The following is a 15,315-nucleotide window of genomic DNA, read 5'->3' as shown; positions in this document are numbered from 1 at the left end:
TACTGCCAGGCCAGTAGGAACTAGGAAACTTTGCTCGCGTGGAAACGGTGGTGAAAGTACCACTTCTGCTCCACTTCCAGCAGCTCCCACCCTCAGGGGTGGGTGGGTTTTCTGAATGGTAGTATGGCAAAAATCTGATGGCCATTGGTTCAGGTTTCTCTGTGCTTGTCACTTTGCTCCTTGTTGGCTTTGGGTATGAGTCCACCCAACTCCCCTAACAGGTCCTCCCACTAGGGCGGTCTTGCCCTAGGGATATGGGCAGAGTCGGGAGGTGTGTGGGGGCTCCATTGTTATCCAGCTGCTGTGCCTGCTGCTTCTGGGAAGAAAATGCAGAAAGTCTAATTCAGCCTCGAGTCCAAGTTACTTCTTAAGTCATAAAGTAGAGGTTTTGAACTCTCTCTCTCTCCTGTGTCCGTTTTTAAATTCATTCAGAACCCAGAGGAGACAGAGTTTGACTGGTACTCTCTAGAACCCCAACAAGACACGGATTGCCTAGCACTTATTAACTGGAAGCCGTTATTCTTTTTGGTATTAGGGTGAAGGGACGAGGCGACTTATTGCTATTGAAGTGGCTCATCTTGGCTGAGGATAAGTAGTCTTAAGGTTTTATCCTGAATTGAAGATTTTAGTGGTTAAAGTAAGATTTCAAAACAACAGTGGTGTCTAGGTGGAAATAGTCATCCCCAAATCACCTGAGTTTCTCTGCCATGTTTTATGATATAGTTAGACAGCCCTACCAGTTGATTGTGAAATTTCCTTAGACATCTCTTCAGTTTGTCCAGGCTCTATTTACTCGGACACCTGCATCAATGGGGAACTCACTTTGCCTCTAGCCAGTCGGTCCCATTTCGCACCAGCTTTGCTTGTCAAAAAATCCTTTGTGCGTTGAACTGAAATGCACCTCCTTGTGGTTTCTTTCATGTGCCTGCCCTCTTGGGGGGCTGTATCAATTATCTATTGCCACAATAAGGCTGCGTAAGAAACCAAGATGAAATTCAGTGGTGAACAACTATAAGCATTTATTCCTGTGCTCATGGAACTGTGCACTGAGCGTGGATTGGCTGATCTAGATTGGGCTTGTTGGCCGTGTGGCTGTACTTCTAGCAGCAGGGGTGGCAGGGCCTAGTTCTTCACAGTTGGTTGAGGCCAGGTCTCCTCTTTGTGTGTTTATTCTTGATCCCAAGCTGAAAGGAGCAGCAGCTACCTGGGGCACGTTCTTCTCTTCAAAGGTAGCAGTAGTGCAACAGGGCAAACCCAGCTAGAAAAGCACACTTTAACCTTCGCTTGAATCATTCTGTTAGCATCCTGTTGACCAAAGCAAGTCATATGGTGGAGCCCGAAGTCAGGGGAGGGGACACACCCTCTGCTTCTACTGGGAGAAACTGCAAAGCCAATGGCAAAGGACATGGATCCAGGGAGGGACAGTGAACAGGGAACAACCATTTAATCTGTCAAAGCAACTCACAAGAGGCTCGCTTCCTTCCTATGTGCCAGCCGTTTGTTTATACTTGGAATAGTAGCTGTTTTCTGCAAGTAGTAGTAATAGCATAAACATCGAAGTTGGAGAGAACGTGGGTCCCTCCCTCTCTCTCCGAGTGGCCCAGATCAAGTCACTCATTCTTTAAGTACAATGAAAATGCTCGATCATTCAGGGTCAATCAGAAGGTCAAATTGAACAATATATGACACCCAACATCAACACTGGTACTCTGCAAGTGCTTAACAAGTATAACTTATCTTCCATTCCACCTGAACATCTTCCAGTGGGTTCTTACACTTCTTCCTTACACTTCAGGGTCTTCCTTGCTTGTTGAATATACTCTACCTTTATGTATTCTCCTTTAATAGGTAGTTCCCTGTACCGAGTGCAAGACTCCAGGTGGGATATGTCGGAGCAATGGAATTCTTGTATTGTAGAGGTTCTGTGTCCCTTGAAACAATGCGAGCTTGCATGAGGTTCTATTCCAACTCATTTCACCTGCTGAAGTGGCAGGTAACTAAATTCCTGGGATTTTATTCCATGCTTCCTTCAGGAGGTTTTGGATGTAATGTTTCTTCTGCAGATGTTTATAGACTGTTTACCTTGTAAAAATACTTCATACGTGTAACCAGCTCTTAATTCTAAAAGCCGCCTTGTTGAGTAGGGATTTTTATTCCCAACTGCAGGAGAGGATGGTCAGGCTCAGAGAGGAGATGTGGCTTCCTCGGGGTCAAACAGACCCTCCTAGAACGCTTTGGTCTCTCTGGTGACTCCTCTGGCCATCATATTTATGGACATGACTGATTTTTCATTCTCTCTTCTTGTCTCTATTTCCCCACCCCCTTTTGGGGTCTCCAGGATCCTTCATGATGGTGAACAGCTCTGGGAGAGCCTCTGGCCAGAAGGCCCACCTTCTCTTGCCGACCCTGAAGGAGAACGACACCCACTGCATCGATTTCCATTACTACTTCTCCAGCCGCGACAGGTCCAGCCCAGGGGCCTTGAACGTGTACGTGAAGGTGAACGGCGGGCCCCAGGGGAACCCCGTCTGGAATGTGTCTGGGGTCGTCACCGAGGGATGGGTGAAGGCAGAGCTCGCCATCAGCACCTTCTGGCCACATTTCTATCAGGTATGACATTTTGCCACGGTTTGGTTTTAAAACATCAGTAATAAATCTGTACACCTCTTGTCCTCTCTACAGTTGCGAGGTCTAGAAAGGACTTCACTTATTCACTGCCTCACTCAGCTCACATCTGGGGGGCTTCTCCTCCTAGCCAGGCCCTGTGGATGTGGAGGTGATGCAGTGTAGCCCTCTGCATCCCTGGAGATCATCAACTGTAGGAAGAGACTCGTGTGTAAATACACAGTGACAGTCCAGCAGGATGACAGTGGCTTCCCGGGATGCTGGAGGAACAAAGACGTTGGTTCCTTTTTATGAAACTCAACGCTTACAACCAGCTGATGGGGCTTCCCTGTTTTACAGTTGAAAAGATTGAGGTTCAGAGAGATGAGATAACTAGTCAGTGATCACCCTGGGGAAGAGGGGTGGTATTTCGTGGGGAAGGCAATTAGGATGGCTTCTAAGAGGAGATGACAGCTAGGCTGAGCCTTGAAGGATGAATGCAAATACATTGGAAAAAAAAATACATTGGAAACGATAGGGAATGGCATTTGAGTTGTCAGGGACTGTTTATAATGGGCTAGAGGAGCGAGTGACAGATTATGGCAGAGTTTGGAAACGTCACGCTGTTTAAGGGTTCACTGCAAAAGAGATATATAGGACGATAAGCCTGTAGGGGCCAGTAGGTCATGGGAGCTTTGGATGTCAGGCTAACGAGGTAGAATTTATGCTCTAGTCTAGAGCACCACTGCTCAGACTACCTGTGGTGAAGGGCCCCTTTCCCTCCCAGCCCAGTGTTGAGCAGTATTCTCATAAACCACAATAAAAAATGTCATGGCAATGCCAAATTGCTGTACCCGTTTCTAAACACCTCTCTCTCTTTTTTCCTTGTGGACTGATAAGCACAGTGAATAGACCGGCTCCAATTCACGGAGCATGCTTTGAGGAACACTGTTCCAGCTCATCTTGGCCTGGGACTGTTGGAAGTTTTTCCTTTCTCATTTTTTTTTTAACAATGGTATTATGAAGATGAAATTTATACATCATAGAATCCACTTGTTTGAAGTATGCAATCCGATGATTTTCAGGAAACCTGCTGAGTTGTGCAACTGGCAGCATAAACCAGTTTTAGAACGTTTTCATCATCCCGATAATCCCTTGCGTCCATTTGCAGTTAATCCCTGCTCACGCTGTTGAAAGCCTTTGAGTTAGAAAGTGATGTTGTCAGGTCTGTATTTTGGAGAAATTTCTCTAGTGTCCGACACAGAAGATGGACTTAAGGATGGCAACATGAGTGGCTGGGGGCTTCTTAGGTACCTTCTAGTTCAACATTGTGCGACAGTCTTTCAGATTTTAGTGTTAGGAATATATTTATCTATGAGATCGCTTGTTGGGTTTACCTTAATGAGACAATTCAAGCTTTATTTCCCCTTTGCTTTGGGAACTGGAAATCAGAATTTAATACTCAATTACCCTCGATACTTAGCCTGCATTTTTGCCATAAATATTTCCTTTTATCCGCAACGGCTTGTGATTTCTTTTTAGAGTAATTTTCCTGTCCCTTGTTATAGATTCCCTGAAATTCCTTTTAGAAATAGGGAAGAGATTATGATAATGGTAGTGGTAGTGATGGTAGATGACAGTGATAATGACGTCTACCATTTGTTGAGTGTTTATTATGTTCCAGGCATAGCACAAAATATTTTACATACATTAACTTGTTTAATCTTCAAATTAACCTTTGAGGCAGGTGCTATTATACCCATTTTACAGATGGTGAAACTAAGGCTTAGGTAGGTAACCCAGCTTCACATGGATATAGAGCCTTATCTTGTGCCCATTTTGTTGGATTTCACAGCCTAATCTAGTAAAATCCAATAGAAGTATAATAGGAGCCACATGTGTGATCTGTACATTTCTAGTAGCCATATTAAAAAAGTAAAGAGACACCAGTGGAATTAATTTTACTAGCATACTTTATTTAACCCAATATGTCCAAAATACTATCACTTCAATGTGTAATCATGTTGTGAGATATTTTCCATCCTTTCCTTATAAGACTCCATGATCCAGTGTATATTTTACATTTACAGCAAGTCTCAATTTCAAAGCTACATTTTCATATTTCAAATATTGATTTGTATTCAGATTTCATAAAACGTGCAACTGAAGAAGTGGATTCATATACACAAGTTGTTCCACACATACTTAAAAGTTTTCCAATAACTGAAGTATCAATTTTAAAATTTGAATGTAAAGTCTAATGAAAGTTAAATACAATGAAAGTTTCAGTTTCCCAGTCTCACTAGCCCCATTTCAATAGCTGGTGGCTGTCGGATTAGTACAGATTGAAGTCTTACCACTTGGCTCCCGGCTTCGTCCAGGAGAGTTCTTGAAAGGCTCGGCCACGCCTGCAACTCCTGGGTGGGGCAAGGAAGGGTGGGACTCCAAAGCTGGGCTCTCAGAAGGGACCCGGCCTCCCTGGTCCTGCTGACAGGCACACGGCACTGCTGGGGAATCTGGCAGTGGCCTCTTGTGACCTGGATCTGGGTCTGAGGGTTCTCTTAAGGTTGACATTTTGGAGTTCTTTGTCAGGAGACTTACAGGAGTGGATAATGAGACAGGGTATTTGTAGCAGGGACAGCCAAACAGCACAGGTTACCCCCACGGCCTTGGAGAACTGCAAACAGCTTGGGAGTAGGACCTAAATAGTCCTGCTTGTGACCTTGTTTCCTTTGGTTCTGTCATCCTCATCTCCTCTGCCCATCTGTCAGGTGGCCAGGAGGCAGGAGCAGGAAGTAAGGAATGTTAGGAAGAGAGTAGAAAAAAGAGGAGGTGAGAAAGAGAAGGAAAGAGAAAAAGAGAAAGCGGTTCCTTGGAAGAACGCATCTTATGTTCGATGAGGATGATAGCATGGTTATGCAAACATTTTCACAAACCGTTGCTCAGCCACTCAACCTTCTCCCCCTTTCATCCATCATTTAGCATCCTGTGCAAGCCAGGCAGGTGCCAGGTACCTGTAATGCAGAGGTGAGTTGGCTAGAGCCCGGCCTTGTGGGGGTCAATCTGTCTGTCCTTAGTTTATATCAGATCACACTCCCACTCCCTTCTTTAGAACACAAGAACCTATCAATAAAAGTGGCTAAAAGGAGAGTCCTTTGATTTTTAATATTTAACAATGTGATGTGTTTTATCCTCAGTGTTTTGAGATGAATCGTATACCTTTGGCCCCATTATTTCTGTGTCTTTCCCTTTTGTGCAGAATGTTTTAACACAAACCTTTATCTGACATCCATGGTGTTGACATGTTTCAAAATTCAGAATATTTGGAATTTAACAGGTCACATACATGCATATCCTGGATATTTTATAACACCCCTAGTAGGGTCTCAGGCAGCACCTCATAATCAAACATACTAATATTTCTTCAGCAAAACTTACACACATTCATAGAAAATGTGATAAAGACTGTAAGTTGTGTTAGGCCAGCTCAGCTCAGTTCAGGAGTGACCACAAATTACTTTACAGAACACTAAGGTGAAGTACGTTGTCTTGAGACCTTTTGGGGTTTTAGGATCGCCCCACATTCTCTGTCAGCACAATTGTGTGCATGAGGGGAGACAATCTTACCTGTACATATTGGGGGAGGAATCCCCACCGCACGACTTATAGAGGGTGTGCTGTGGAACGGTTTATTCCCTGAGATGCTCGTGGTGAAGGCTGATGTGATCAAGGTCCCTCAGCTGCAGGTACTGGTCCTCAGCCTGCTGGGAACCGGGCTATAAATCACCACCTGAGCTCTGCCCCTACTCCCCATCCCTGGAGAAATTGTCTTCCATGAAACTTAGGAACCAGGATGCACAGCAGGAGGTGAGTGGCAGGCCAGCAAGGGAAGCTTCATCTGTATTTACAGCTGCTATAGCCGCAAACCATCTTGAACATCACCACCCGAGCTCTGCTTCCCTGCCTCCCACCCTCAGTGCGTGGAAAAATTGTCTTTGGTGAAACTGGTCCCTGGTGCCAAAAAGGTTGGGGACTGCTGACAAGGTTGCAACATTCTGGAAAAAAGGCATGGTGTTTTCCTTCCTAGGATACTCACAGTTATCCAAGTGTGGGTTCTGAGGAGTCAGAAAGAACCCCGTTTTTTGGTGTTTAATTTGCTATCTCCCTCTAAGTTTGACCTTGCACCTCTTTTGTCCCGTGACCACCTCACTGTAGAGATAGTATTCTGGAGAGAGGTGGCTCTACATCCTGGTTTGCTGGGACAGCCCTGGTTTGGTCCTCTTTTGGTGAAATTGTTAAAGGGCATCCATTCCACAATGGGCCCCAGTTTCAGGGATAAGTTCAATAGTCTTCCTATCCGTAGAGATTTACACAATGCATATCGGCACAGGTGTATTTGGTTTATCCTCATTTTGTAGGTAAGGCAAACATTTTATTTTATTTTATTTTTTTTATTTATTTTTTTTTTTTTACTAAATAGGCACACCGAGTACAAACATTTTATGTAAAGGGCCAGGCAGGAAATATTTTAGTCTTTGCAGACCATACAGCGTGTGTTGCAATTACTCAGCTCTGCCTTTGTACGGTGAAAGCAGCCACAGACAGTGGATAAATGAATGGACCTAGCTGTGTTCCAGCAAAACTTCATGTGCAAAAGCATGCGGTGGGCTGGATTTGGCTTCCAGGCTGTGTTCACTGAACTAGATGTAAGTGATAAAGTGACATCCAGGGATGGATAGTGAAGTCCGAGAGCACCTAGCAGATCGTTGCCAAAGCTGGGCCAGATCCCAGATGCCCTGGTCCCTAGACTGGCCCCACGGTGTCATTGAGTAGATACAACAAGTGTCTCTATAAGCTCTTGGACACCTCCAGGGAGCCTTTAAGGTTCCAACTTGAAAGCTGCTATCTAGGGCCTGATGCGCATGGGTACAGGATGGGGTCAGAGGTCAAAGTACAGTGAGCAAGAAAATTGACCCAGGAGAGGGACAGTCACACCATTTGCCATGCTCTTCGACAGGGTACAGGGGAGTGAAGTCCGTTGCTTGAGCACCCCCAAGTCCAAGCCCAATGTGGGACATGAGATCTGTCCAGCCGCGTCCTGTATTAGGTAACAGCGTGCCCTGTCTTCTAGAGTAGGGGGCGTTACTGGTAAATTGAAGCCCTCGTGCTCCTGCCTAGGCCCTCTGGTTCTGAGCTTTTCGGGAAGATAGCTCGCCCTTTCCGAGACTCTGCTCGCCAGCGGTGTGATGCCAGCTGCATCCCATCGTCATTCGGAGTCACAGCTGTCCCATCTGTAAAATGGAGAGGGCAATAGCCACCGCGGTGGGTCCTTCTGCGGATTAAATCAGAGAACATACGTGCAATGTCCTGTCGGACTTGCAGCGGGCTCAGCGATCGTTGGAAGGAAAGAAAGAAAAAGGAAGGGAGGGGAAAAGAATGGGGAGAGAGAAAGGAGGAGGAAGGAGGCAGGAAGCCTTTAAAGAAGCAGCCACTGTCTTTATAAGCCTGCACTCAGTAACCTCCGTGCCGTGCCTGTGATAAGCCGCCTCATCTGGGAGCATTTTCTGTTTTCCAACTTGTTGGCTGCTCTAGCATCATTACGTTTCCTAGGCTGAGAGTAGCAGTTTGGAAAAGATGTGTGTGTGTGTGTGTGTGTGTGTGTGTTTCACATACACACACAGACACACAGCCACTGATGGACACTCACGTGGCCACAAGCACAGCGGAAAGCACACACAGGCACAAGCACCACAGACTCCCAGGCTCACAACACACTCGCACACGCACACATGGGTACAGTGGCGAGAAAAGGGGACATATAATTCCAAGACATCTGCAAAGTGGGCTTTAAAATTCATCAGGCCTGGGGCTCTGGTCCTGCACTTATGATACTGTGTAATTCTCGTGGACTCAACACAATTGCCGGGCTTCAGGCCTGATGGTTGATGTATTAATTTATTAAATTAAAGTCTTATTTTACAGTTCTAAAATTGACTGTTAGCTCTGTGGTAAACACAGGCATTTCCTCTTTCTTCTTAGGGGGCTCTAGGCACCAGGCCTTTGGCAGGGCCCGGGGCGAGAACCTCCCTCTCCCACCCATCCTCCCACACCTGCCTCTTCTCAGGGAAGCAGGGGCTTATTTTTATTTATTTATTTTTAATTGACAAACACTAATTATGTATATTTATGGGGTACAATATGATGTTTTCATCTACGTGTAGATTATAGGAAGATTTAATCAAGTTAATTAACATATCCATCACCTCACCAACGTCTCATTTTTGTGTGTGTGGTGAGCATGTTAAAAAGTCTATTCTTTTAGCAATTTTGAAATGATGGACACTTGAAAATGAAGGACTCACCCAACTTTGATTCAACTGGACTTGGAACTCAGTCCCGTTCCCAGGAATCCCCCTGGCATCTGGCGCACTGTAGGTTTAGTAACTTCGCTCATAGTTAGGGGGGTTTATAACGATGAGGGTAATCATTCCACCACCTTTGGAACTTCACCCTATCTCGTTTCTCATCCACCCCACCCCTCTCTGCTAAGCAATAAATCCTCCTCCTTGTCTTACACAGGCTTTCTTGAACTGGTGTGGGAAAGAGTATAGTATCTCTCTTAATTTTACCCTAAACAATCCTTCCCCATGAAAATACATATGCCCTTCCTCCTAAGAGTTCTGATGAGCGAATGTTTTCCTCTTATCCTTTGAGAAAATGTTTGCAGCCCCTTGAAATGTTTGCTGTAACATATTCTCTGCTTGTGGACTACAAAAGGTGAGGATGATACACTAGGTCCCTTAAACCACTGCCTGACATATCTACACCCTCCCCTAAATATGTATACAACCCGCTTTTTTGAAAGGCTGAGTGTGACTCCATGTCTGAGCTTCTCTTAGGAAATTGCTTCCTGGCTCTGCCCTATTTCATGTACACAGGGAGACATTTGCACTTTTCTGTGCAAGCCCCATCTCCCCAAAACCTGCACCAGGAGGTCTCTAATGATGCTCTTGGGGCTGGAGCACGTGCAATTGATGGTAGGTCCACATGGCAGCCTTGGAGGTGAAGAGTATCTGCAGAGAAGCTGGAGTTCCCAGCCTGGGCTCTCTGCCCCAGTCCTTGCACTCATCAGGGTCCATATGCTGCCTCTGTCTACTGACATGGAGCACCCCAGGGAAAGCGTGGTCTACGGCAGTCCTCTATCCCATTCTGCCTTCCCTGCCCCAGGTAGACCTGAGGTTGGGGGCAGGGCACAGCACCAGAGCAGCCTCCAGACTTCTTAATCCATTCCTCTGGCTTTTCTCTCGTTTCCTGATTTTCATTCCCCAAGGGCCTTGGTTTGAGTTTCCTTGTGAGTGTGCTTGGCTCCAAGATGAAGATGACCATCCTCTCCCTCCTCAGAACACCCGGGCAGGTCTTTCCATCTCAGAAGACCCTGACATCACCTTGTTCCCTTGCGGTGTCTGTCCCCAGTAACTGGAGTTGCAAGCTCCTGGGTGGGAGCTTCCTGTGACCAGCTCCCAACATCAGGAGCACATCAGTAGGGTGACCAACTCTGCCCAAGGCTGCAGGTGTTGTCTGGTGCACCTCCTAATCATCCTCATTGTCATTTTAAAAATTTGCATTTATAGATTATTATACCATTTCTACTTCATTATTTTATGAATTACCTGCTGAAGCCATTTGCCAGTTTTTCTTTTGGAGGGTTTATTCATTTATTTTGTTGATTCTCAGGAGTCCCTCACTCACAAAAAAGAATATTTTTCCATTAGCTATCCTATATATTACAAATATTGTTCTTAGCTTGTCATTTGACTTCTAATTTTGTTTCAGACTTTTGTTAACTCATACAAAGTATACTTTGACATCATAGTTATTAAGAAAGTATCTCATAAGTCTAAGAAATTTATTTTTTAGACTTCATCATTAATCTCTAGTTATAGTGAATTCGGTTAGGAAATATATAGACCCAAACCTGTACAATTTCTTCTTGAAGGATTTATTAAAGTTATACTGTGGCCTATTATATGATTTTTTTGGTAAATAATACATAAGCATTTGAATAAGAGTTTCATTCTTTTTAAATATTTATTGACATATATTTAGTAAATACATTATTATTTATATTACATACATACTTGCTTTTTCCTATTTGACTAGTCAAAGTTTAAGATATGGGTGAAAGTTTTCAAATACTGTTTGATATTTTCATCATTTTCTTTTTTTAAGTCTGTTAACTCATGTATTTTTTAAGTGACTATTTTAGTCCACTTAATGTTTTTAAATTTTTTCCTTTTAGTTAAAATTCCACTTTGATGCTTTCTCATTATTTTCACAAAAGCTGCTTTGTGTTTATTTACATTTCCTTATTACATCTTTGTTCAAGTTATTATTTTTAAAGTTACTGAGTCATTCTATTTTAGGAGTTTATCTTATAGAATATAATTAGACTTTGATTATTTAGATAGTCTGAGAGCTTTTCTGTATTTTAACCCATTTATATTTATTGTCACAACAGAAATATTTTTCCTTTTTTTCTTTTTTATTGCACAGTTTGAATGTTTGTATGCTATTTTTTCTAAGTGCATTTACTGTGTACATTCTATTTTTTTCAGTTTTTTTTTTTTTTCCTATGGACTACTTTTGGTTTCCTTTGAATTATTAAAAAATGTAATTAGGCACATAATTTTTTTTTTAGAGCAAGGCCTTCTGTTGACTTCTCCCTCTTCAAGATGAGGCAGCCATCACACTTTTAGTTTTGCAAGCTTTCCCCCTACCTCCTGCATAATTGTGTTTGCTAAGTCTCTCTGAAGGAAAGTTATCTTGGTAAAGCACTCTTCCAGAGCGGTCTTCATGTTGGTGCCGCAGCTCTATGTTTGGTGCGACTGTCATCCCCAGGTCACTTCGTATAATTCCCAGGCAGCCACGTGCTGTTTCATGATAGATCTTACCATGCATGGAAGCTGCCTCCTCACAGCTATCGCTGCCTCTCCACTGGTTCCCCACACACTTGTCATATTACAGCTGTCGGAACTTTGGGCCCCACCAAGAACACTGACCTTTGAATCCACTCACCTGGAATGGCCACGCAGGTCACAAAAAGATTTCACATGGAGGTTTTGGTGCTGGTCTCATCACCCTTGCATTGCAGCACCCACAGGCTTGACCTGAGAAGTACAAGGAAGGAGAGAGGGAGGGTCCATTCTGGAGGCTGTCAAGGTGGTAGTGATGAAAACTGATGACAGTTTGAACCAGAGCAGTGGCACTGATGTCTGGCTGGTGTTGACCTACAAACAAGGCTGTTTCCTATAGTTCATCCTGAGAACAGAGAAGGAAAGACAGGCACAGATTTGAGAAATGCTAAGAAGGTAGAACCAAAAAGAAAATAAAGGTGAAGAATTAGGCAGAAGGGGAAGCCCAGGTAGGTACTCAGATCTTCAGCTTGGATGATTGGATGGGTCACAATGCCACCTTCCAAGTCCCCTATTTCAGGAGGGAAGGCCCATTGGGGAATGTGGGAGAAGGTTTGAGAGGGTGGCTGTTCAAATGGGTTGCATAAAGTTTGCATTCAAGGCATCAGCGTAGCATCTAGGTAGAAATACATAGCTGTGAGCTGGGCAGGTGAGACTGGTGTTCCAGTGAGAGGTCTGGGGTGCAGAGCCAGGCTTGGGGGCTTGCAGTGAGTTGGCAGCCATTGAAGGGAAAGTGTGTGCAGTGAAAAGATGAGCAGAGGAGGCTCACATTTGAAGGGAAGGTGGGGAAGGAGGATGACCTACAATCCTATGGTAGAATAGTCCCAGATGTATGAGAAAAACCACGAGAGTGAAGTGTCATCTGAGCCCAAATAGAAGAGAGACCCAGCAAGGGAGAAGCTATGAACATTGATGATTGTAGAAGAATGTGATGATAACGAAGCAGTGATGATAATTACATAGTAAACACATGTGAAGAGGGTACCACGTGCCACGCATTGCTGTGAGTGGGGTATTAACTTTCTTAATCTGAAAAATTACCCAGGGACATAGACACTATAGTTATAGATGGAGAAGCTGAGGGGTAGAGCAGTATGATAACTTGCCCAAGGTCATGCACTAGTAAGTGGCAGAACAGGGATTTGAACCCAGGCCCTCTGATCCAGAGCTACAGCACTACCCTATCTATCTTCCTTCTCCAAGTAAGATAAAGATTGAAAAATACCTACTGGATTTAGTCATTAGGAGATTATTAGTGTCTGCCATGAAAGCAGTTTTGGGGAAGTGTTGGAGACAGAATCCAGATTATAGCGGGTTGAAGCTTTGCATTGGGAAGAAAGAGGTGTCAGGAGTGAGAGAAGATAAAACTACTGAGAATTTTAAGTGTTACTGAGACACAACTGGGAGGTACTAGAGAAGAGCATGTTGCTGGAGGGTTGTTTTTAAAGAATACAGGAAGCTGCCAACATATGTCGAGATCAGGGATACAAAGGTGGGTTTGGAGATACAGGGTGGAGAGAGAAAACTGAGAAGAACAAAGAGGCTGGGAAATCCAGCTGGAGTCAGGGTCAGGGATGCCAGCATTCCTCGCAGGGACACAGCAGTAGATTGTGTGGATGTAGATTACATCAGCGGGAAAAGAGTTGGAGCCAGCCCCTCTCTTGCCTCTTGAATATGTGGGTGTCTGCTGGGATTGGGTTGGGTGGATGTTGAAAGGGGAACATTTGTACAGGATACAGGAGTGGAAAGGCAGACTTGCAGTAGGCTTGGCAAAGTTTAAATAAAGGTACAAAGGAATTGGGGTTGGGGAGAGCCTTGTATGGGCGATGAGCCAACATGCTGGGGAACCTGGGCTTGGTGAGCGTGCAGAGAGGTCCAGGCTGATGTGTAGACTCTGGAAAAATGGAGGTCCAAATACCACGTGGGCCTGAGGAGCAGGTTAGAGAAGAGCGAGTTGGGAGAGGATGGTGGGGGTAGGAGATTGTGCCAGAGTACAGGAAAATGGAATTTCCACTTTCTGGAGTAGGGAAGGACAAGACTGAGAGCACTGAAGTGGCATGAAGGACACGGCCACTGGAATTAGAGCGGTCAGAGGTGTTGGCCAAGCTGTCCACACAGATATTCGTATCTCCTCCGTGAAGATGGAGGTTGGGTGATGAGGGAAGCTGTTAACTGAATTATAAAATTTTTGCAGAAACAATTTGTGTGGGAATCAGAGTAGAGAATTCAAAGAACTTGTTGCCCTGTATTCCTGGATACCAATGGGTAGGTTGACTCTTATTCTTAAGAGGTATTATTAAGAAATTCAGATGGAATATATTCCTTGGGAGTGAAGAACCAAATCGGGGTAAACCCTTATTTGCTTATGGTAGCTTCCAAGGTAAGCAGCTCTCTTGCTTTTCATAAGAAAGCTAGGATATTAGCAGGTCATTCTCTGTGCTTCATTTGCAACCGGTATGAGAAAGATGCGGATTGGGGTTTCCAGGACAATTTGGGGTTGATTTTTTCCTCCATTTAAGTGTTATTTCTGAAATACATTAAAAATGTTTCACACGACTCACTCTTCTTTTGCTGGTCACCAGAGTGTGGCCCTTTTTTTTAAACCTTGTTTTGAAAATCCCAGTTCATTGCCAGGGCAGCATGCTGCCCTAATGTAAGTCCTCTTTGGTTGGCTCTGATAGGAAGCTGAAGTGTAAAGGGTTGGGGGCTGGGCAGTGTCCTGCAACGAATGCTGATCGCTTCTGTGAAACTGACTCCCGCCCTATGTGTTGCAGGTGATATTTGAATCCGTCTCTCTGAAGGGTCATCCTGGCTACATCGCCGTGGATGAGGTCCGGGTCCTCGCTCATCCTTGCAGTAAGTCTGTCCCCTCCCCCAACACAGCCTTGCTCTGTGCCAGACTGGGTAGTGTGGCGGCTGCAATCCCCCCTATTCATTCAGCTCACAATCATCTCTCGCTTTCTCTCTCTTTCTCTCTTTCTGTCTCTTTTTTAATCCTTCAAAAGTGCTTACATACTCAATGCAATCAGTCCTGAATAAATCCATAATTTTGCTGGCCTGTTCAACAGGCAGCACCTCCAGGAATTTACAGAGAGTGGCAAAACATCTTCGTTTGAATCTCTCTCCATTATTAAGGGAGTCTAAAGTCCTGATTGTTTATTAGTGGGATTCAGACCACTGAAGTGGAAGAATTAGAGGGCTTTGGATAGAATCTTGTGCAATTGTCTTAAAAAAAAAAGAGCACCAGCAAAACACTGAGCAAATTAGCACACTGTTCACTCACAGGGAAAAGTACCCCAAAGCTATTAATTCTTTAAAAGTAATTTTAAATACACTCATCAGCTCCATGCTGGGAGGGGTTTCTCATAGTGGTTAGCACTCATGGAGCAGTGTCAAGAGTCCTCAAAAGCGTGCCACTCCATCATGCCCATCCACTTCTTTGCTGCATTTAGTCTCAGATACGTGAATGTGTTTCAGCAGGGAGATATGGTTCCTTGGTTCACTGAATCTCAGAGGGGACAAATCCTGGGTGCAGGTAGTTGGGATGACATCGTACCTAGTGATATTTGGTCGGGAGGATATGCTTGTAGATTATGGCAGCCCCTGGGAGGGGTAGCTGGGATGCCAGCCCCACATCTGTGATTATGTTGTAGATTGCAGATTCCCATTAGTTTCTCGGCAGTCATTGGTTCTAGGTAACTGTAATGGTGCTCTATCCACTCCCCCATATGGCCATGAG

The 15,315-nt window shown here is 44.5% G+C and overlaps 1 protein-coding gene across 5 annotated transcripts in view; it reads left to right on the top strand.

Annotated features, from left to right (window-relative positions):
* Positions 1-15,315, top strand: part of PTPRT (protein tyrosine phosphatase receptor type T) — a 1,014,822-nt gene that overhangs the window by 355,684 nt on the left and 643,823 nt on the right. For all 5 annotated transcript variants that reach the window (XM_012781110.3, XM_020281830.2, XM_076011129.1 and 2 more), the window contains 2 exons: positions 2,339-2,610; positions 14,351-14,432. In XM_012781110.3, coding sequence (XP_012636564.2) covers positions 2,339-2,610; positions 14,351-14,432 — 354 coding nt within the window. The remainder of the gene's footprint in view (positions 1-2,338; positions 2,611-14,350; positions 14,433-15,315) is intronic.

This window comes from Microcebus murinus, chromosome 16 (genome assembly GCF_040939455.1).
Source record: "Microcebus murinus isolate Inina chromosome 16, M.murinus_Inina_mat1.0, whole genome shotgun sequence".
NCBI classification, from domain to species: Eukaryota; Metazoa; Chordata; class Mammalia; order Primates; family Cheirogaleidae; genus Microcebus; species Microcebus murinus.
Note: the sequence above shows the minus strand (reverse complement) of the source record. Positions and strands in the feature narration are given on the sequence as shown.